The 23,311-nt window shown below is 44.9% G+C and overlaps 1 protein-coding gene across 1 annotated transcript in view; it reads left to right on the top strand.

Moving 5' to 3' along the window:
* EFCAB12 (EF-hand calcium binding domain 12) overlaps nucleotides 1-23,311 on the top strand; it is a 150,352-nt gene that overhangs the window by 14,831 nt on the left and 112,210 nt on the right. Inside the window, exon 2 of the mRNA XM_078662392.1 lies at nucleotides 22,185-22,702. Coding sequence (XP_078518518.1) covers nucleotides 22,196-22,702 — 507 coding nt within the window. The 5' untranslated portion in view covers nucleotides 22,185-22,195. The remainder of the gene's footprint in view (nucleotides 1-22,184; nucleotides 22,703-23,311) is intronic.

Here is a 23,311-nt window from a genome sequence, read left to right as displayed (position 1 = left end):
GCAGGCCCAGACGTGGGTCCCTTGCTCACTTTGCCACTGGATTCAAGCTAGCCTGCCTGATGAGGGCTGTTAGCCCAAAACCGGTCCCAGGATGCTTGTTTCCGGTCCAGGGAATACATGGCTTGGCAGTTCAGGCTCAACTGTTCCCATGAGGCACAGGGTCAAGACTGATTTGCATATTGTTGGGTCTGAACTGGAGTGACACAGTGAGTTAAAGAATGATGATGGATTCAACCCGGATCTGTGACTGGGGGGAGTGTCCATCATCTCTTTGTGTTTGTTTTGCTCGCCCTAAGTTGGCAGGGTATGCCCAGACGTGGGTCCCTTGCTCATTTCATTACAAGACCGGAGGCTGACATTATGCAATAACCTTTTATTGCTCCCAGGACATGCAGCCCTTTAAAGTGTAACAAACATCATAAAGAAACATTCCATAGCAACAACAAAGCACCATGACGACCAGCCATCTTCCTCTTTTATTCGCTGCCCACGGACAGTTAAGTACAACTTCTTCTGGTCTCTCATGACTTTCTGTTTTTTAAGATATTTAGGCTGATTTACTGCCTCTTTGGCATTGTTTTAATCTCTTTCAGCATGTGTGTAAGTAATGAATGAAATGTTTTTCCTATAGTCCCCATTTTCTTGTAAGTTACCAATTTATTCGTGAACCCTTACTTTGTAAAGCGTCTTGTCATTAATATATATATGCTAGGAAGGTGAGTATATCTCCTACCTCTCTCAAATACCCTTCCAATTTCGGTTGGGTCCCCCCTTTTCTTTCCTTTTTCCCAAACTTCTGTAATAACCGTTACTGAGGCTCCGCTCGCTCTCTGCCCCCAAACAGGCTCGATATCGGCGTTTCCGCCACCAAACACGCTCATTACCGCCCCTCACTGAGCCGATGTGCCTTCGACGGCACATCGGCTGATTCAGACCCGCTGCGCTATGCGGCCTGCTTCCGGGTCCCTCCCGTTACTCGGAGGTGACCCGCTCGGCCAAAATGGTTCACTTTGGCTCTTGCTGTGACCCGCAAAGCAAAAAATTTGATTGCAAGCACAGCGCGAGACCCGTCCTCGCGCTCTCCTTCAGCGCTTCAACTGCCTGTTTTCCCTGTCTCCGTTTGCCGACCCGACTGCCTTCCCTCGCTCCCCTGACCTTTGGGCCTTAAATCCCTAGTCTAGGTAGCGCTTTCAGCGGATCTAACGCCTTTACTTGATACTAGCTTGATATTAGCATAAAAAAAAAAAAAAAAAAAAGGGGGAACACTTTATAACAGGTAGCGCTTATTTATTGTTTACTCTTCTGACATCCCTTGTTGCATTATGTCACAGGGAGACTCCTCTGTTAATGACCCCCCCATTACTCAAGCCTCCCTTATAGGTCTCTTTGAGAGCCATTTAAAATCTTCCCTTAATGAAGCTATCGAAGCTGCTCTTAAGAGGAAAAGGGACATTCCTACTGAACCAACGCTCTTTTCATCGGATGATGATGAGGTGGACCCGCTCCCCTCTAAGGGCGGTAAGGCTGTTAAGAAATCTAAACACATTGAACCTCAGAATCTTCCAGGGGGAACATCTGATAAAGTTTTATCTGTGGGTAGCCTTTGCGCTACAAGTGATGTGGGTGTCCCGAGCGGCACAAAAAGATCGAGCGGCCTTAATGGCGCAAAGAGCACAGGTGTCCCTTGCGGCACGCAGAGATTGGGTGTCCATCGCGGCACAATTGACCTCGTCAATGATGATGACGATTATTTATCCCCATTGGATTTGGAAGAGGAGGCTGATGAGTACGTATTTGATCCTCTAGAAAAGCTTGAGGACGACCTCCTTGACGAGGACCTGACTCTAACCTCTACTAATCTCAACACCATTAAAGACCCATCGGGGAATGAAATGTTTAATCCTTCCAAGATCACCCATCCTAGAGGTTCAGATTGGTGGCCTTTGGACCACGTCTCCCAATTTATTAAAACCTGGATTGGCAAACCTCTTGAAAAGGATTCGCGTAACCTTATGAAGTCTGAGTGTCCCAAACCCTTTTTGGATAACAAAGCAGGGTCAACCCCTAATCTTGATCCCGAACTTTTAACCTTTTTATTTAAAACTGGGAGAGATCCCCGCAAAGGCCTGGAACGCTGCCTTAAGCAGTGCCAGGATAAACTTTTGGATACCCTCGGCCCTTTGGCTAGGATCCTTGACATGGCTGAAGAGGCCTCCTTGAATGGCACTCCAGTTGACACTGAACTCCTTAGAGGCTGGAGCCAGCGTGCCATATGTCTTTTGGGTAACGCTAACGCTAACCTTACCTCGGAGAGAAGGAGAGCGATCCTAATGCGTATGAATCCCAAGTTAGGGGATTTGGCCAACAAAGATGTGCAAGGGGATCCCAATGGTCTTCTATTCGGAGAGTCCTTTATTAAGTCCCTTGGCAAATATGTATCCACCTTTGCAGCTTTTAACAAAGCACAGACAAATATGAGACGAATGTTTGGCGGACGATTTTTTGGAAGGGTCGGCAGGGGAGGATCGGCTGTCGGCCGTGGTTACAACAGATCCTACTACCAACAGAATCAGCGTGGCTACTCAAGGAACTACCGGGGATACGGTAACTTCTTTCCCCAAAGAGGCCGGAACTATCGTAACAGAGGTGGTACCGGTCGTGGAAGATTCCAGTCCCAAGGACAGGGACAAGGTAAGACTCCCTCTTCTTGGTTCTTCCCTTCCAAGGGTAGGGGGAAGACTCTCCCTTTTCAGTCACGTTTGGCCTTCCATAACAAACGATGCTTGGATTTTGGAGACGGTAAGGGGATTCAAGATAGATTTCATATCAATTCCCTTTCAGGCCAAACAACCCAGGGAGCTTTCTCTAGACCAAGAACAGTCAGTTTTGGTAGATGCAGAAGTGAATCAAATGCTAGAGAAAGGTGCGATACGCATCGTCCAAAATTCTGGTCAGGGTTTTGTGAGTACAATCTTCTTGGTGAAGAAAAAAGAAAAGGGTTGTTGGCGTCCTGTAATAAACCTGAAGGAACTGAATTCTTTTCTGGTCTACCGCCATTTCAAAATGGAGGGTATTCACCTCCTGAGAGATCTCCTTCAAAGAGGAGATTGGCTCATAAAATTGGATCTCAAGGACGCTTACTTTACAATCCCTATGGATCCTTTCTCTCAGAAGTTCCTGAGGTTCGTTTGGAGGAATGTAACTTACCAGTTCCAATGTCTCCCCTTCGGCCTATCTTCCGCCCCTTGGTGCTTCACCAAGGTGCTCAGGCCTGTAGTCGCCTCTTTAAGAAGAAGAGGGGTTCGCCTTATTATCTATCTAGACGACATCTTACTGATGTCCCAGAGCAAAGAAGAACTCCTATCCCATATGGATTGGACAGTAAGTCTCTTGGAGAGTCTTGGCTTTATTATCAATATAGAAAAGTCTATTATGACGCCTTCTCAAAATCTGGAATTTTTAGGTTTTCAGGTGGACACAACCTTAACCCAGTTACAACTCCCCAAAAAGAAGCTAGCAAAAATAAAGAAGGAAGTTTCTTATGTCTTATCCAAGGACCAAGTGAGTTTGAGAGAATTAGCGAGAATAGTGGGTCTCTTATCTTCTTCCATCCAGGCTATTTCTCCAGGTCCCCTTCACTACAGGGCCTTACAGAGACTCAAAGCTTCAGGTCTGAGGAGGGGTCTTTGGTACTCAGACATAGTTCCCCTCTCCCAAGATGCTCGGGAGGATCTTATATGGTGGCGAAACAACTTAGACAGTTGGAATGGAAAGGCAATTTTCGGAAATTCACCGAGTTTTGTCTTGGAATCCGACGCGAGCAATCTTGGTTGGGGTGCCAGACTTGGAGAGGTGGAAACTGGGGGGAAATGGTCGAGAGAAGAACTAACCCTTCACATAAACTCTCTAGAGATGTTGGCGTGCTTGAATGCCCTGATGAGCTTCAAGTCTATCCTCCAAAACAATGTGGTCCTGGTCAAGCTAGACAATTTCTCAGCCGTTACTTATATCAACCGGCTAGGGGGAGCAAAGTCGAAATCCCTAGCGGATCTTGCGGAAAAGATCTGGTATTTCTGCTGGGATCACAAGATTTCTCTGAGAGCCGAGTTTATTCCGGGTCTCCTAAACACAAGGGCGGACTGGAATTCGAGATTCCTAAAGGACTCCAGCGACTGGAAACTGAACCCTTCAGTGTTCCAGAAAATCTCAATGCTGTGGGGTCCTTTCGAAGTAGACCTTTTTGCAAGCAGACTTACCTTTCAGGTAGATCGCTTCTTCAGTTGGAGGCCAGACCCCTTGGCCTTAGCAGTGGACGGCCTTCTCCAACCCTGGAAGTCCCTGCTGTCCTATGCCTTCCCTCCCTTTGCCCTAATCCAAAGAGTTCTTTTGAAAGTTCGAAGAGAGCTTTGCCAAACTGTTCTAATTACTCCCTTTTGGAGTTCTCAGATTTGGTTCCCGGGGGTGATGGAGTTAACAATAGACTTCCCTCGCCTTATCCCCGGGAGTTTAGATCTTCTTCGGGGTCCCGACGGAGAATTTCATCCTCTTCTCTTAGAAGACAAAATGGACCTTCTTGTCTGGAAGATTTCAGGGGTTCGGGAAGATACTCGGGCCTTTCAGGAGAGGCTAAAGATCTTCTGGATGAATCATGGGCTCCGGGAACGAGGAGAAGATATATTGGTTCCTGGAAAAAGTGGTGTAGTTGGTGCTTGGAACGGGATTTGGATCCCGTGGCTGCCCCTCCTGTAGAAGTGGCAAATTTCCTTGCAGATCTTTTTAGGTCTGGACTTTCTTACAGAACAGTTAACTGCTACAGATCTGCAATTTCTGCAGGTCACTCTCTATCAAATGATTTCTCTATTGGTACTGACCCTCTAGTTCGTAGAGTTATGAAAGGTATAAGACTCAAACGTCCTCCTAAGGCTAAGTATAATTCTTTATGGAATGTTAATCTTGTTTTTGATCTTTTTACCTCATGGCCTGATAACCTTTCTCTTTCCAGGAAACAGCTGTCTACTAAGTTAGCTACTCTCCTTTGTCTAATTTCTTTTAGACGTGTTTCTGATGTTAAGGCTTTAGAAATCTGTAATAAAATGTATTCTCCTGATGGTGTACTGTTTGAAATTTGGAAAAGAACTAAAACTATGTCTGAAAATATTTTTTATCCTTACTTTTTGGATTGTCCCAAACTCTGTGTTGTTAATTGTATCAAAGCTTATGAGCAAAAGATGAGTGTTCTAAGACCTTTAAATGAGAATCAGTTACTGATTTCATATGTTAAACCCTTTCGGGCAGTCTCTTCTGCTACAATTTCGAGATGGGTGAGAACTGTTATGCTTGAAGCTGGCATAGATCTATCCAAATTTGGTGCTCATTCTTCTCGAGGTGCTATGGCCAGCAAGGTTTTTTGGAGTGGTGGCTCTATTTCAGATATCCTCAAAGCAGCAGATTGGTCTAATGCCTCCACTTTTGTTAATTTTTATCTTAAACCTGTCGAACATGTGAGTAACGTTGCTTTACAGAGCTTTAAACGTGCATAATGTAGCCTCCGGTCTTGTAATGAAATGTCGATTCTCCAATTATCATGCTGAGAGAATCTTGATTTCATTAAAGACAACGGAGGCTGACATTATCCCCCCCACCACTCCCTGGTGGTTGATTTGTTTATTCTGTGTTTTTTAACATTTGCAGGATGTCACATCTTTAATCCTTGCCTGCTTTTTATGCCTCTATTTTTTGTGCGTTTTTTACCATTAATTTCTTTCTTCCTTTTCAGAATCTTCATAATTATAAAAGAATCTATGGAGCATGTTTTTTTTTGGAAGAAGTTGTTTTATTCGTTTGCAGCTCTAAGAGGAAGATGGCTGGTCGTCATGGTGCTTTGTTGTTGCTATGGAATGTTTCTTTATGATGTTTGTTACACTTTAAAGGGCTGCATGTCCTGGGAGCAATAAAAGGTTATTGCATAATGTCAGCCTCCGTTGTCTTTAATGAAATCAAGATTCTCTCAGCATGATAATTGGAGAATCGACATTTTGCCTCTGGATTCAAGCTAGCCTGGCTGATGAGGGCTGTTAGCCCGAAACCGGTCCAAGGATACTTGTTTCCAGTCCAGGGAATACATGGCTTGGCAGTTTGGGCTGGACTGTTCTGATAGAGCGCGCAGGTCACCCGACTATATGTTTACCATACTCACCTGGGCCCATAATCAATTACACATTTCTCAAATCAGGTAACCTACGCTCTAACTACCATATATGTTACCTACTAGGTCCTATACAATTGACTTACCAATCCTTGTCACTGGTACCTGTAACCTTTTGAATCAGGGAGTTAGTTTAAATTAGGTAGCAAATAACGTATGCAGTCATATAATAACCACAGACTCAGGAAAGTTTTAAACTCTTTATGTAAACTTCATCAATGGTCATGATCCACAGATTGAACACAATAAGACTCTCAATAACGAAAATCAGAAATAATGTATAGCTATGCAAAATATATATTATGCCAATCAGTTAGCAATGTAAAGGGAAGGCAAGAACAGGGAACATACTATTTAAATTCAAACAGACTTGCACAATTTGTCTAAGGGTAGGTAAAGAAATTGAACATGCTATATAACACCACCTTTAAGCACTCATCAAAGGGTGGGTAAGTAAAATGAACATAATATGCAATCACGAAAAATAATTTGAGCATATAACTATAGGGAAGGTAAGAAAATGGAACACACTATTAATTCAAATGACATTTTGATCATTAAAAGGGAAGGGTAAGAAAAGGGACATATACAGTCAAAGCTTTTTTGTCGATTTAGGGAAGGTAAAGAAAAGGACACACAGAAATATAATGACGATACCCACACAGATTAATATTTACCTAGAATGGTGTGAAGACCAACCCTGGCCACGGGTCAGTTAAGGACAGAAACCCCGAAAGTTGCAGTCGCCAGTAGGCTTGCAGGTGCAGATCAGAATCAGGACAGGATAAACCAGATTTGGATCAGGACCGGATCACCAAAGGTTAAGACCAGCACCCGCAGTTCAGTTGCAACGCCTGCGCTACTCCCTCTCTGCAGCTAACAGTCAGAACCCTGTTTGGGTTATCGGATTTACCGACAAAGTGCTCCGCCAGCACTTCAGCTTCCCGAACCCCGATTGGGTCAGCAAATCTTCTGACAGAGTGCTCCGCAGCCCTCTGCTCTTAGTCACCTATTGAGTGCGTTGGGTCAGTGACAGGTCAGCTATTCGGACAAGTCAGACAACTTCTCTAGCTAAACCTATGCTAATTATACTATTTTCCAGGTCAGGGTACCATCCCCCAATGTTGCAAGTGTAAGGATCCCCAATTTCGATTGGACAAAGGAGGAGGAGAGGTTGTCACACCACACCAAATTTTGATACTTCAGTGTTGAATATTAATTTTATGTTCCTGCCCATTAATTTATTTTCTCAGGAGATCTTTATTCCACCCAACAATGGAGAATTTGACATTGAATACATTGTAATACAATGGGTACAGTTTAGCTTCTTCTAGCAGGGTGAGGGTTCATCTTCCTAGGCACATCTTGGCTGTGACTGTCTTTGGCTTGGTTTCAATGACAAATGACTTCAGCTTCTCTTTGGAGTGTGTCATGCGCAGGAGAACTTTTCAAAATGGAGTATCAACGTCCCCCAGGCCCAAAGATTACGATATATGAAAAGTAAAAAGAAACATTATTAGAACACAGAATAAATGAATACACTGTATACCATGTATTTCTACTCTATATCCATTATCTTAATTTTAACTATAGCATTAGGATTAGGCAGAATGAACAGCTTGGCGAAAGCAGCAGGGCAAGCTTCTCGCATGTGAGAACATAGAGCAGCCATATTAGCCCTAGTGCGCAGAAGCGGCAGCTTCCCTCCAAATAACGAATACGTCATGTCACCTGAGTATGACATGCGCAATAGAAACCCTCGCGTAGCAGCAGCCATCTTAGATGCAAGCGTATTAGGATTAATACACACATAAGCAAGCTTCACTCGGACACCCCGTGTAGATGTAAAATATGCAAAATTAATAAAACAAACATGTTGGTTACTTTATTAACGTTATTAGAGGTTCATGAGTACGAGCAAGTCGCTACATGTGCGAATCCTTGCTCCACCAGTTCCCATGAGGCACAGGGCCAAGGCTGATTGCATATAGCTGTGTCTGAACTAGGGTGGCGAATTGAGCTAAAGAATGATGATGGATTCAACCCAGATCTGTGGCTGGGGTGAGTGTCTGAAAAGTTTCAGCGCTCCGTCCATTTTCTCCTTGTGTTTGCTTTGTTCACACTAAGTTGGCAGGGTATGCCCAGACGTGGGTCCCTTGCTCATTTTGCCACTGGATTCAAGCTAACCTGGCTGATGAGGGCTGTTAGCCCAAAACCAATCCCAGGATGCTTGTTTCCGGTTCAGGAAAGACTTGGCTAGGCAGTTTGGGCTGGAATGTTCCCATGAGGCACAGGGCCAAGTCTGATTGCATACAGCTGTGTCTGAACTGGGGTGGCAAAGTGAGCTAAAGAATGATGATGGATTCAACCCAGATCTGTGACTGGGGGTGAGTGTTTGAAAAGTTTCAGCGCTCCGTCCATCATTTCCTTGTGTTTGCCATTTTAAGATGTTCAGAGCAGCTGAACTCCAAACATGATCTTCTTGTGATGCTTTTCGCCATGGTGCCATTTTGAGATGTTCCCAAGAGCTGAACTTCAAAGGGCATTTACAATATGCTACCCAGATGGAAATGCTTGGTCCATACTAGCTCCCTTTTGTGTTTTCAGTTTCTTTTGTGTACTCAACTGCTATACTTGTTTTTCGGTGAGATGATTATTATGAGCTGTCATCTTTATCTGAATCTGGCCTTGTTGATAGCCAATGATAAATGTGTAGAGAAAATATCTTCAGTAAGTAATATCCCCACAGGGCTAAAGTTAGAAATATTACAACTGAATATGTAATTGTAATTCAGAAGCTTATAAAGCGCATGGTTACACTTACCAGTGTGTCCCCGCGCTGAATAAACCGCTGAGGAACCCATCCTGGCCTGTTCCTGTGAGGCGCCCAACTCCTGGGCACCCCCTTGGTGAAGCCAGGCATCCTTAGCGATTAGGGCCAGTGTGGAGACTAAGCAAGCTATTGCCCAGAGTTGCAGCGTGGGACCCCATGATTAGAGTAGGCACCGTGTTGAGAAGTATCGGGTCTGCGGACATTTGAGCTCAAGACCCTGACGCGACAGGAATTGAACCCTGGTCCCGGGCCAGACCTCTGCATCAGGGTCTGCCACTCTAATCAGTGAGCCACACTCCTCCACCATGTTGCATTACCGGTATATGAATCGAAATGTTATGATTCTGTCATGCCATCATCAGTTGACGATTTGTGCCGTATGATGGACGCCAGAGGCTCAGGTGTACTTGCTCTCCTGGACCTTTCAACAGCCTTTGATACCATTGCTTATGATACCCATATTACTAGGCTAAAGGAGATAGGCCCGCTTGCAATGTCTACTGGGCTAAGAGGGCTTTAGTGTTCAGTTTCTGTAGGCTGGGCTAGGGCTACTGGTTGGAAGGACAGCAAGTACTCTGCACGTGCTCCCACTGACATTTACAGCCGCCTTGTCGTGTTTTCGATTCTCAGCAGGGTACTTCAGCCTTTCATCCTTCTGAGATTAATATAACAGATATCAATGAGTAGACAGAACCAGGATAAAAAAAGCAAAATTTGCTAGGGCAAAAGCTTTGCAAAAAACAAAACTATATATTTGCTAAGTGAAAAAAGGAAGGCTTCATTGAAGGTTGAAGTTAAAACTGGCATAGACTACAGCACCAAAAAAGTCTCAAAAGTACCAAAGCATATCATTTAAGGTGCTTTTATTACAAATATAAAATCAGAGCTCTGTAACTGTTCCTAAATCTTTCATAGTTGCATTGTGTGCCTTGCAGTACTACGAGGTGGCCAGTCAGAATAAATGGCTCGGTGTAATAGCATTTTGCGGTTTATAAAAAAAGCACTTTCATGAATGTATTGGAATGCTTTGCAATTTCTTTTCTATGGTTATAATCTACACCCAATGCGCTCCTCATACCTGCTGTATTGTGTTGCCATGCATCTGCACCTATGGCACTTGGTTCTCCACCAGTGGCTGAGGCAACTACTGCCACACTCCTACCAGAGATCCAGGACCAAACAAATACCAGAGTACACGTATAACCTTTTGTGGGTCCTTTAATGCCCTTATCGCTGGAGGTGTACTTCTGTCAGTCTCTGTTTGGAGAGAGGAGGGGGGTCACAGGGCAGGAGAGAGCCCACAGTACTCCTGTGATGCTTCTTACCCATCCTCGACTCTGTAGAGCAGATCAGTGCAACTCAATGGGTCCTTGGTGTAGGGATCAAGCTTCTTGAACCACCAGAGCCCACTTCTAGGCTGGTGCCGTCGGATCAAATGGCAAGGCATTTGTGCCCTACCTCCGGGCTGGTACAGGCAGAGCTCACAACAAAGTAGTTGTATCCCACTGGGCCAGTGCAGACGGATCGCACAGGCAAAGTGGTTGCAGCCTACCTCCGGGCTATTGCAGACAGATACAACAGCAAGGTCGTTTCAATCCACTCCAAGACCAATACAGACACATTTGTGCTCCTGGCAGCTGCAGTCTACCTAGTTCTTTTGTCTCTTCCTTAGCGACATTTCTGCTTATCACACCAACGAGCAGTACCAAATCGTGGCCCACAGCAGTGGCCAGGTGGGCATATGGGAAGTGGAAACAGGAAACTTGAGTAGTCTTTTGGGTTCAGTTCTTGACCGGAACCACAGAGAATTTCTGGGAGACCCACTGCTGCGAGGGTTATGCCTAGCTTTGATCTCTCAGCCAGTCAAACATCTGTGGGTTTTCTTCTGACCAGAAACATGGTGGACTTTTCTTCCTGTACAGCCTGGCAGACTGCTTTCCTCTACCAGCAGGCTGGCCGACAGGCAAGCGTCTAGGTACTAGGCAGATCCTCCAATTGAGAGTGCAGTCTTCGGGTCCCCTCACCGCTGGGAGACTGGGTGTCGGGCAGACACAAGCCCTGGTCACCTAGCAGTCTTTAGAGCACTCTGCAAATTACTCGCTTCCTTGGTCATGAAGCAGTTGGAAATGGAACAAGGTTTTTAAAGGAGTCTCATTCTTGCGGTGCTCTGCAGACACAGTATGTGTGTCTGCAGTAGGTTGCAATGGGGCCGCCTTTAAGGCAGAGCACCACAACATGAACACAATAAAGTGTGAGGTTTCCCCACCTCATCAAAACAGGAGAGAATAGAGAGGATTTTTATGTGGTCTAGCACACATCCTCCTCAGGCGTATTTAAACTCAATAAACGTCCCTGTCAATCATGAAGAGCCTTAAATCGGGATCTCCCGCTGATCCCTGCCCGGCTAAATTTTTAGCAGAAATGGCAGAGATTTTGAATGCTACAGTAAACAGGGTGATGAACGCGTCTCTTCTTAGCGGTCAGGTCCTGGCCGGCTGGAAGGGCGCTTAACAGTGTTGAAGTGGTTCTCCTCCTTTTTGGAGGCAAGACAACAAGAGGTTTGGTCACCTCTGTTTGCAGCTAGTCTGCCTCCCCTAAGTGCTGTGTGCCTCAGGGATCCATTTTGAGCCCTGTGCTCTTTAACCTTTATATGGCTCCCTTGGCCTCACTGATCAAAGCAGGTGAGGTCATAATTATATCATATGCTGACGACACCCAACTGCTGTTTACGTGTAAGAAGAGAGAGAATTTCAACGGGGAGAAGATTAACAAGTGCCTGAGAGATATTTTGGCTTGGTTAAGACTCAACCATCTTAAATGTAATTCAGAAAAGTCTGAAATCATCTTTTTCGGCACACCTCCCCTGGATGCCTGGAGACAATGGTGGCCCCCAGATATATCTCCCCCTCAATCACCGGTTAAGATCGTAAAGAATCTGGGTGTGAAGATGGATGAGACTTTATCCATGACACCACAAGTACAGTCGTTGGTTGGCACATGTTTTGGTCTCCTAAAAATGCTACGCAGGTTCTTATTTTTACTACCTATTTCTCATAGAAAGACAGTAGTACAGGCCCTTATCACCTCCAGGCTGGATTATGCCAACGTCCTTTATCTGGGCCTTCGGGAGTCTCTGCTCAGTAGACTGCAGGTCGTGCAGAATGCAGCAGCGAGGGCAGTACTGAGCCTTGGTCCTAGAGACCGGATTTCCCACCATCTGAAGAATCTGCACTGGTTACCGGTCCGCTGCAGAATACTCTTCAAAGCTCTGGTTCTGGCCTTCTAAGCTCTGCATGGCACGGGGGCACTCTACACCCGCAGAAGAATCTCATACTATACTCCTGGTAGATATCTGAGTTCAGCTCACCAACACCTCATGGTGACTCCTAGGTGCCTTAAAGCCCGCTGTGGCGGCCGCTCTTTCCAGGTGCTGGTGGCTAGATTTTGGAATAAACTCCCTCTCTCGCTTAGGCAAATTACAAATATTCTGGCTTTTAGGAAGAAACTGAAAACCTGGCTGTTCCAGCAAGCAGGCTAAGCGTTCCACCCCCAGGGTGGAGAAGTGTGGCTCAATGGTTAGAGCGGCAGACCCTGATGCAGAGGTCTAGCCGTGGACCAGGGTTCAATTCCTCGCCTCGGCGGGTCTTGGGCTCAAAATTCCACGGACCTGATAATTCTCGCCTCGGTGCCTATTCCAATCATGGAGTCCCACTCTGCAACTCTGGGCAATAGCTTGCTTAATCTCCACAACGGCCCCCACAACGCTAAGGATGCCTGGCCTCCACCTTGGGGGTGCCCAGGATGGACACCTCACAGGGAAAGCCAGGATGGGTTCCACAGCGGTATTCGTACAAGCGCCTTGAGACCCTTGCAGGTGAGTAGTGCGCTATACAAGTATCAATTTACAATTTACAGGGTCGTTGTTTCTCTTTTTCCCTGTTTTTGACATCTGCAACTTTGCCCTGTCTCAGCGCCGGGATACTCTGTCGAGTAGCTCTGCGCTTTATAAAACCACCCATAACATAACATAAATAAAGTTAGTGTGCTATTCTGAAGAGTCGCTAGATCTCTACAAGAGAAAGTGGAATCAAAATTGTGTGGTTATTAAGGACATCTTTTTAGTGATGTGTAAGCTCACCCCCACTGAGGCAACATGTTCAGCACACTAACTTTATTTCTTAGGTTTCTGCATCTGCCTCTAATCAGCCTTTCTGAACAGTAATCAGGGACAGACAAAAGGACAGGCCTGGCCTAAAAACTTCCTTGCCTTGTACTACAAAAACTGCTGTCCTGCCTCCTACATTAACCAAATGGCAGAACTCAGGAAGAAGTAATCAGCAGTCCTTTGCTAATAAAGTTTGGCGGATGGGATATTCTGTCAAAATAGGACGGCTATCTCATCTGTCATTTTACAGGTGCAGTAGGCTGTAATACTCATGTAATGTTGTGGACACACCATCTGCCAAGTTCATGAGGAGTATCCCATGCGCCAAACTCTGTCAATAAAGCCCTTTTTTAGGTCGAGACTGGCGTAGGCTGCGCACATGCGCAGTCTCGCCAGCTAGACTTAATGACTCTGAGTAACGAGGGTAAACCCCGCCCCTCTTCTCCATTGACTGGCCTCCCAAACGGCGGCCTGCCATTGCAGAAGAGGTCTCAGTGTTGTCATTGTCTCGCTCTAAGCCCCGTCATTTTCGGATTGAGGGGCGTGTTTTTTAGGTTTGTTCTACCCTCTTCTCCATTGGCTGAAATGGTAAACAACAAGTCAAAAACACGCCCGTTGTTTACATTCCAGCCAATGGAGAAGAGGGGAGAAAGAAAAACACGCCCCCAGTCTGCAAAGGACTGGGCTTAGTGAGAAATGGCGAGCGCGTGGAGCGGTTGTTTTTGTTTTTGTTTGTCGTCATGAAAATATGCAGAAGCGAGCTCTTTATGGTTTGTACACTTATTGAACTGCTCTATTTACAGACCCAAGCATATGAAAGCTTCGCTGTCTATATATTTCAATTACCAAATTTATATAAGACGTAAACATTAATATTTAAAGGACCCACTCAAAGGTGGCCGAAACTGGAAATACGCGGTAGCGTAGTATTGTTGCGCTGATCCCCGCCAGAAAATACAGTATTGTAAAGCCATTCGCACGAAAGGCACTCCTGTGGGGTGCGAACGACTGGAGCAGAGAATGGCCCGCTAAGCGATTAACGGAGCCTCTCTGGAGCGCCTCTGGACAAGCTCGAGCGGAGGCCTGGGCAAAAGCTTAATGACGGCCGCTGTGACTACCGGGCCTGGGGCAACAGCTTTGTTGACCGGGTGCGCAGTTAGGCACCCGACCATGATAGGGCCGCTAGATTGCCTGAGCCCGCTCGGCACCAGGGGTTGGCCGCGCTCCGCCCCAGCATTCGTCTGGTCGTGCCTCTCTGGGCCCGAAGCAGGCAGGGGAACGGTTTCCTGACCAGGTAGGGCATCCATGATCTTTTTGTGCTTTGAAACGGTGTAAGAGTGGCACAGGCGATATGTCATCACACAGCTTGAGAACCGAGTGAGCCTCCGATGGAGCTAGGTGGGGGCAATCACAGCGCCGAGGGGGCAGGATAGTGCCTCACTGCTGTAACTTTATGCGCGGGCGGCAGGGGGGTGGTGGTACCTGTGTTTCGGCGCCCAGTGTCTCCCCCTCTCTCTCTAGCGTCGGGGGCTGCCAGCCCGCTCCCCCAGTGACGCTGTGCTGCTAGAAGCCATGACGCTGACTGTTGCTTTACTAACATCAAAATATCCTAGAGTTGAACGAGCATCGAAGGAAGCTATATTCATTTGTTTATTAATGAGCACTATCATTTGTACAAGAAATGCTGTACACAGTAAGGCAACAGTACATAACGCCATGAGTAGTTCGGTAGATCACCAAGCTGTGCACAGCGCCGAGGGGGCGGGCTAGTGCCTCACTGCTGTAACTGTATGCGCGGGCAGCAGGGGGGTGGTGGTACCCGTGTTTCGGCACCCACTTGTCTCCCCCTCTCTCTCTAGCCTCGGGAGCTGGCAGCATGACGCTGGCTCGGGCTGTAGCCGCCGCTCCTCCCTCTCTCCAGAGCTGCAGCAAAGTCAGGACACGCTCTGTACCCGCCTGGGTCCACCCCTCGCAGCCTTAGCGCACTCAGCCCCTGCAGCTGCAGGCAAGCAAAGTTTTGCACATGTAATTTTAGGGTTACTGCTACCTTTATTGTCCTGTGTAAGTAGCCCGAGCTGTTAGTTTCATTGAAAAATCAGGTACTTATGCCGAGGGGGCGGGCTAGTGCCTCACTGCTGTAACTTTCTGCGCGGGCGGAAGGGGGGTGGTGGTACCCGTGTTCGGCACCCAGTTGTCTCCCCCCCTCTCTCTCTAGCTTTGGGGGCTGGCAGCCCGCTCCCCCGGTGACGCTGTGCTGCTAGAAGCCATGACGCTGACTGTTGCTTTACTAACATCAAAATATCCTAGAGTTGAACGAGCATCGAAGGAAGCAATATTTATTTGTTCATTAATGAGCACTAGCATTTGTACAAGAAATGCTGTACACAGTAAGGCAACAGTACATAACGCCATGAGTAGTTCGGTGGATCACCGAGCTGTGGCTGATGACGAATTTAACAAGATTATATTTTCATTTAAGAATGGAGACTGATTGCTGGGATATCTCGTGTAAACTGCCTAGTCCTGTTTTTTTATTTCACGTAGTATGCTGCACCCTCCATTGTCTCACAATGACGCTCCACAAAAGCCCTGCCACAGAATCTAACCAGAACTTCGAAAAAAAGTTAAACGTGGCTAGATCACTGTTTGAGAGAGCCCTTTCACCAGAAAATCAGACTGCAACAGTCACTGTCAAAGAAAGTGGTGGCTTGGTGTTGTGTGTGGCTCTGTGTGTGTCTCTGTGTGTGTGTGTGGCTCTGTGTGTGTGTGGCTCTGTGTCTGGCTCTGTGTGTGTGTCTGGCTCTGTGTGTGTGTCTGGCTCTGTGTGTGTCTGGCTCTGTGTGTGGCTCTGTGTGTGTGTGTGACTGTGTGTGTGGCTCTGTGTGTGTGGCTGTGTGTGTGTCGGGCTCTGTGTGTGTGGCTGTGTGTGTGTGGCTGTGTGTGGCTGTGTGTGTGTGGCTCTTTGTGTGTGGGCCTCTGTGTGTGTGTGGCTCTGTGTGTGTGTGGCTCTGTGTGTGTGTGGCTCTGTGTGTGTGTGTGGGGCTATGTGTGTGTGTGTGTGTGTGGCTGTGTGTCTGTGTTGCTCTGTGTCTGTGGCTCTGTGTGTGTGTGGCTCTCTGTGTATGTGGCTCTCTCTGTGTGTGTGTGTCTCTCTCTGTGGCTTTGTGTGTGTGTGTGTGGCTCTGTGTGTGGCTCTGCGTGTGTGTGTGGCTCTGTGTGTGGCTCTGTGTGTGTGTGTGTGTGGCTCTCTGTGTGTGGGTGTGGTACAAATGCAATAGGTCTCGTATTTGCGAGAGATTAAGCTATTGGGATTGTAAATGACAATGCCATTTATTTATCTGTTTTCAAAACCAACACATAAATAAAAAGTTTGTCATTTACAATGCCAATAGCTCTAACTTTTCCGAAGGCGAGACCGTTGCATTGTAAATGCTTGTGTTAGAAAAGTCTTCATAGAATTTCAAAAGGTAGCTCTGTCTTCACCCCCCTCACTTCAGTGTGTGGATTGTCACCCTCCAACCATAGGAACGCAGGCAATACACTTCCATTGTCAGGGTGGGGGGATTTCAGGGGGGGGGGGGACTCTCCTCGTCCTCCATCATCATGTGCAATGTCAAGTCAGGCACATCCAAAATGGATCCCACTAGCTTTAATATTCAGAATCTCAAACACAGTCCTACTACCGTAGTGCGCCGTATGCTCACTGTACACACTTGCTCAACATGCACAGTGGATGTCAGCTCAAGATTCTGAGTCACACATAACAGCTGAACTTTACGTGAGAGGGGCCAGTATATCACACTCTCACGGACACAGATAAAAAGGTCTAGTCACACTATGAATCACAAAACACACTTTTCTCCCACCACTGCCTTTTGTGATAAACGCAGAACAGGAACAGGAGTACCCTCTGCTTATGAGGGCATACTTGGTGCATCCCTCCAGGTCACAGATAAAATCCTGCACTTCGCATTGTCTTTGACCGGCCTAGATTTCTGCACTCAGACGCCTATATGAGACGCGGGGGTCATCACCATTCCATTATCCATCATCTACATTTTCCTTTTCTTCTTGCCTGGATCCATGTCCAGTACTTCTGGACTTGTGCCTCTCACACTGCTGAGTCTTGCCGGGGTTCAGAGGCCTTGTGTGACTGACTGCCCGCTGCTGATTACATGGTTTCACAGGAATTTGTGAGTTAGGCTGTCTAGTACATTGGGGACTCCTGTGATTTTGATGTCTTTATGAGGTTCTGGCATCTATGCCCACTCATCTCACACCATAGATGTTTCTACTGACGTCTCTTTGCTGACTTCAAGCCCATCTATGTTTGAGTCCTGGCTGCCTTTACCACTTTGAATGTGTGCCTTCTAATCTACCGACAGCCCTCCTGCGTTTCCAGCTGTCAGGATGTGCCCAATCATCGCACCTTTCATATGGCGAAGAGAGATGGGAGTATAACTCCTTGTGAACTTATTATTTGCAAAGCTGTAATTATTTTTTATTTTCAACTGGTCCATATCGCTCATTGTCTGTTTATGGATTTCTGCACATTTCAGTTGTCCTTCTTTTTTTCTTTCTAATGATTTATAATACATCAATTCTGCACTAATTACATATATACCACCTTTATGCAAATGTGTAAAGTGGCATGGATAAAAGCAGTTTAGCAAGTACACTAAAATAATAAACAAATAGGTCCATGTGTAGTGTGCTTACTTTTGATAAAACCAGTTCTACAAAGAAATCAACATTCCAATAGTGCTTAAAAAGTGAATGAAAAAGAAAATGTTTCAGATTATGTAATCCTTCATCAGCGTTCACTAAACATCATGTGTAAACAGGTTTTGTTTTCTTTCAAAATATGTAAAGGGTAATATAGTCACGTGCCGGTATGTCTATGGTCTTATAATGCCATAGATGTTCTGGTGCCCTATTTATCAACCATACTTCTGAGTGGGTGTTCTGTGTCAGTTTACGAGCAGGGCAGAGCAGAATTCCCATGTTGGAATTCTGCTCCACTTGATCATAAGTGATCGGGTGTTCTTGAACCCAGATTTTCCAGGTGTGGGAACACCAGACGTGATTTTAGAGGCTGGACAGATGTAATAATTTCAGGCGTTGGCTGTAACAACCAGGGGTGTAGCTTAGTCAGTGAGATTTGGGGATGAATCGCAAATTTCCCAACTTAAAAATAGTATGCAGAAGGGTGGAGGGATGGCCAAGGTTTAGCTGGGCCTCTGTCTAAGTTCCTTTAAAAAAACAAAAAACATTTTACTCATAGAGGATGATGAGCAAAACCTACAAAGACCCAACTTGAAAGAATGCATTTACTTGCGGGGAGTCGCACCCCTAACACCCCTCTCTCCCTGAAACTATGCCCTTGTAACAACAGCCATGCCTCTGTCTTCCACCCTGCACAAGCTCCATATTTAGAGGAATAATGGCACACACTTAATTTATAGCAGAATGTAAGTCTTTAAAAATTGGTTAAACCTGGAGGTTTTTCCATCATGTTTTCTTTCTTTTTTTTATTTCAAGAAGGTTTATTGGATTTTTCGAAATAATAAAACATATAAAACCTAATACAATGAAAATAAGAATAGGAAATACAAAGAAGCATGCCTATGTGAAAGCTCTATCAATATTCTTTTTTTAAAGTATTTTTATTGGCATTTTGTAATAATCAATATGCAAATTATAACATACATTACATCTTGTATAGGAATAGATGACAAGATGGTAATAATATCACAGCTCAGAGGTGCAGGACTCAATATTCAAAAGCTGGATCCGAAACTGGTTCCAGCTACTCCTTGTACTGACTAAATATACAGCACGTCAAATTAAGGTATCATCATGTTGCAACAAACTTCAAGCAGTGACTGCAATTCCTAGTACATGTTCCACTAAAGTTTGATCACGGTACCTTAAACATGGGGATGTCCATCAATGATGTGAGATACAAGCGTAACATTCATACATATCTAAATGCTACTTCTATTGTCAAAAAGAAAACCATCCTTATAACAAAAGGAATACCGAAAAAAGCGGTTTCAATATTCAATAAAACACATTGACGTTTGATCTGAAAACCAAATAACGAGGAGAGGAACTCGAACACTTTGTTCCAGAATGGAGTGACCGCGTTGCAAGTAAAGAGTAAATGTGTTAAATCTCCAGTTTCTGTATTATAATTCCAATAGGTCGGTTCTTTGATCGGGCCAACTTTATGAAGGCGAGAGGGGGGTCCAGAAAATTCTAGGAAGGAGCAAAAACTTGGTTTGAGAGAGCCCAGGTATGATTTTATGGGAGACCACTGATTTCCAAATCAGTTTCCAATGTTCTTGGGACAGTGAGGTATTCAGGTCCCATTTCTCTAGTATGAGTCGATTTAGGTTAGAAGAATTTGGTTGTAGTAGTTTATAGTACCTTGAGACTTGGTGAGCTTTTATATTGGCAATCGTAATCAATTTAGGAAGGGAGGGCTCATGGCCGAGCGGGTTAGCCTTAGAAACACTGGCCATAATTTTAAGGAAATCATAAAAGTGTATATTGTCAAAGTTGATTTGAGTCTGCAATTCTCTAAAAGATAGTGGGTATTTTTAGAGCCCAATTGTGCTAAAAGGTGGATTCCTTTTGAGGACCATTAGTGCCAGTCAATCGGGTACCTTGAATTTTGAATTGCGTATTGTTCCATAAGAAGACTAAATTAGAGTGTTTAATGAGATCCTCAAAATTTTTGTCTAGTTTCAGCAGGACCTGTTTGGTAACTTGAAAGATCTGTCTAGCTGGGAGAGAAGGTTTACGTTTAGTGGAAAGCAGCATGATGGGGGTGATGATCTTCAAGGAGCGCTTTATCAACTAGCAGTCAGGCAGGATTGTACCCCAGTGACGAGTGGAACCACACAGAACCCTGTTTAGCCAAAAAGGCTGTATGAATTGACCACAAGTTTACAAGGTTTACTCCCCCAAGGGAAGTAGGGAGGTGAAAATTTTGATTGATATCTTTGGACGTTTATTTTGCCAAATGAGGATGTTTAAGAGTCTTTCCAGTCGGCGGTGGAAGTCGTCCAAGAGGTAGAGTGGGATTTTTATGCTTTTGATACATCCACACCATGCAATAAATTTAGGCTTCCAGGATTAGAGGAGTTTAAAAAACATTTTTCAGGGTTAATTTCTCATTATGAAATAGGATGACAGTTGAATCCATGCCAAATTCCATACCTGGATATTTTAAATAATCAGACTGCCAGGCCAGATTTGCCTGTGACTTCTTTGGAGCAGATTTTATTTAATCCTTTTACTTTGGATTTACCTCTGTAAAGACTCTATCCTGCAACCCATGCATAATCCTCAATTGTAATAATGAGTGCCCCAATGGATGGGCAAGCGTTCTCCATCAGTTTCAAAATGCCATCTGTGTATGCCGCCACCTTCACTGTTATATCCTTGAAAGTGACCCCAGATATGGACCTTTTATTGTGGATGCTGTGGAGAAGCTGTTCTAGTGTAAGAGTAAACAGGGAAGGGGAGAGTGGGCATCCATGTCTGGCTCCCTTCCCCAGTTTGAAGGATGTCGAGAGAAGGCCCCCGATCTCACTCTAGCATTGGGATTACTATACAGGATCATGACCATTTTGATAAAGGTCTCTCCGAGATTGATTTTTGTTAAAGGTTCCTTAAGAAAGACCCTGGACACCTTATTGAAAGCCTTTTCAGCATCAAGTGTGATGGCCACACTTTCTGAAATGTATGTTTTCACTCTTTCTAGCATATGGCAAAGTAATCTTGTGTTATCATTTGACATGCTGCTCTTCATAAAGCCCAAATGTGAGTCACCAGGGAGGAGAGGTTCTAGGTGTTTAGATAAGATGTTGGCATATATCTTTGTATCTAGGTTAATTAGGGAGATCAGCCTATAGTTTTTTGCTTTGTTAAGGTCTTTGCCATCTTTGGGGATTTTCACAATGTTTGCCTCGACAGCTGTTCCTGAAGCGGTACCAGATTCTATAAAATGATGGAATAATGTAAGAAGTGTGTGTCCAAACGTCTTGAAAACATTTGCTGAAAAGCCTTCAGGTCCAGGTGCTTTGTTTGCTTTAAGGGATTTAATTGCTTTTAATATTTCGTCTGCATTTATTGGAGAGTTGACTTTCTCTCTATTTTCAGGGGAGAATTGACGGAGATTGAGTTTATCTAAATAGGATCTGCATGACTTTGGGGAGATCGGACAGTTGACATCGTATACGGCCTCGTAAAACTCTTTAAAAACATCTAAGATCTTTTGTGGATTGGTTTAAATATCATTCCGTTTATCCGTAATCGAGCTAATCTGCTTTTGTTTCCGTTTGTGTTTGAGGTATGAGGCTAACATTTTCCCTGCCCTAGTAGACTTACACAGTCTGAGACTTTTTAATTTGTTTATCCAGACCCATGCTTTCTCTCTCACTAATTTATTGTATTCATATTTTTATTAATGAAAAGAGTAAGAGTTTTGGGGTCAAGATTTGACATGTGGAGGGCTTCCATGTGATTCTTTCTTAACTTAAAAACAACACAGGATAAGGTTTGGTTACAAATCAGTACATTGAATAACATGGGAGCCATAGTTTTGGTAATGAGATATGATGTGAATGTACAATATTTTACATAAAACTAGAACTGATTCTGAAAAGTGGTCTTAATGTAATGGCGTCTACATGTGACGGTTCCTCAAAAACTGATATTCCAACCGAATCAAAGCATTAGGAAGGAACAAAACGGTCACAGTTATGGACTGTTATATACATGGTGTGGGTGGTATGCACGGAATGGTAATTGTTATAGCGTGAATGCATGTCTTATTTTGTTGAAAATCAAAATAAAGTGGTAAAAACAAATCTCTCCAAATTTACGAGTGTTTGCTAGGTCTAAAAGTACCATGACAGCAAAGTTTTTTTTTAAAGAAAGCTAATATTTTTTTCTTTCCTTTTTTAAAGGTTTTTGCACAATGAAGGAAGTTTCCTATGAAGATGGCGCCAGCAAGGAAGAGCCGTCTTCACTTGACATGGCCAAGAAGTATAAAGAACGAGATCTGTCACAGACGCACTTTTTCAGGATTGCTGCTCGGACTTTTGGCCCCCCAAAATCCAGGCGCAGGATTATTGTGGCACCGCCGATGGAAAAGCCACCTTCAGAGGGCACCCAAGTCACCCTTCCTTCAGACGTGAGTCAGAGGAGGCCATTCCTAGCTCTTTTGTGTGGGATGGAGACCCCTGACGAAGAGCTTGGCCAGCTTCAGGGGACAGATGGGGTGGTGAGCAGCGATGGCATTGGTGATTGCCGCGCCTGGATATCACAAAGAAAGAAGTTTCGGGCTGAGTTGGAAAATCTTGGAAACGTGAAGAAATGGCTGAGGAGCAAACCGCTCCTTACTGAGTTGGAAGAAAAAATTCTGGAAACCATGGAGGCCCAGCACCAAGCACAGCAGGAGACCGCTCTACCTCCCCCGGAAGAGGTGTGTAGCATAGCTGGTAACTCTTTTATTTTACACTTCACTTTCTATGTTGGTTTTAATTTCGATGTGGCACTTAAACCCTGGTGTATGCAAGCAGAGGGTGATCAGAGCATATGGGAGATGACATGACAGTGAAGGAGATGTCAAAGAGGTGACAATGAGGCAATCTGAGGGCTTATTTTTGTGTTTTAAGGTTTTTAGATATATTTTGATTGCTTCTTTACTTTAGGCACATGCATACAAAGCAACCTATGGGTGATGACTCTGCAATGGTAGGGGGCAGCAGGATGGGACCACAACTTGAATCAGGGAGATTAGCTCGATACAAAGTGAAAGCACTTGAAATCGTGGTGTGTAGTTTGATTTTGCCCTAAAAGTACCATGTATTTACATTATTGTTTCTTTTAAAGAGCTTTATCTATATTTATACTAGCAGCCCGTCCCGACGTTGTCCGGGTATGAATTGGTGCCGGCCAGTAGTATATTGTTTTGTAGGATTTCGTTTTGATAGCATTTCTTATCTGTGACAGGCCTGTGAAACGCTCCGATTCACAGTGCACTGCTGATGCACTTAAGAGCGCGCGTTCAGTAGTGTGTGAACTCGAGTTT

The sequence above is a fragment of the Lissotriton helveticus genome, chromosome 9 (genome assembly GCF_964261635.1).
Source record: "Lissotriton helveticus chromosome 9, aLisHel1.1, whole genome shotgun sequence".
Taxonomy (NCBI): domain Eukaryota; kingdom Metazoa; phylum Chordata; class Amphibia; order Caudata; family Salamandridae; genus Lissotriton; species Lissotriton helveticus.
The sequence above is the reverse complement of the archived record's forward strand: the minus strand, read 5'-3'. Positions and strand labels throughout refer to the sequence as shown.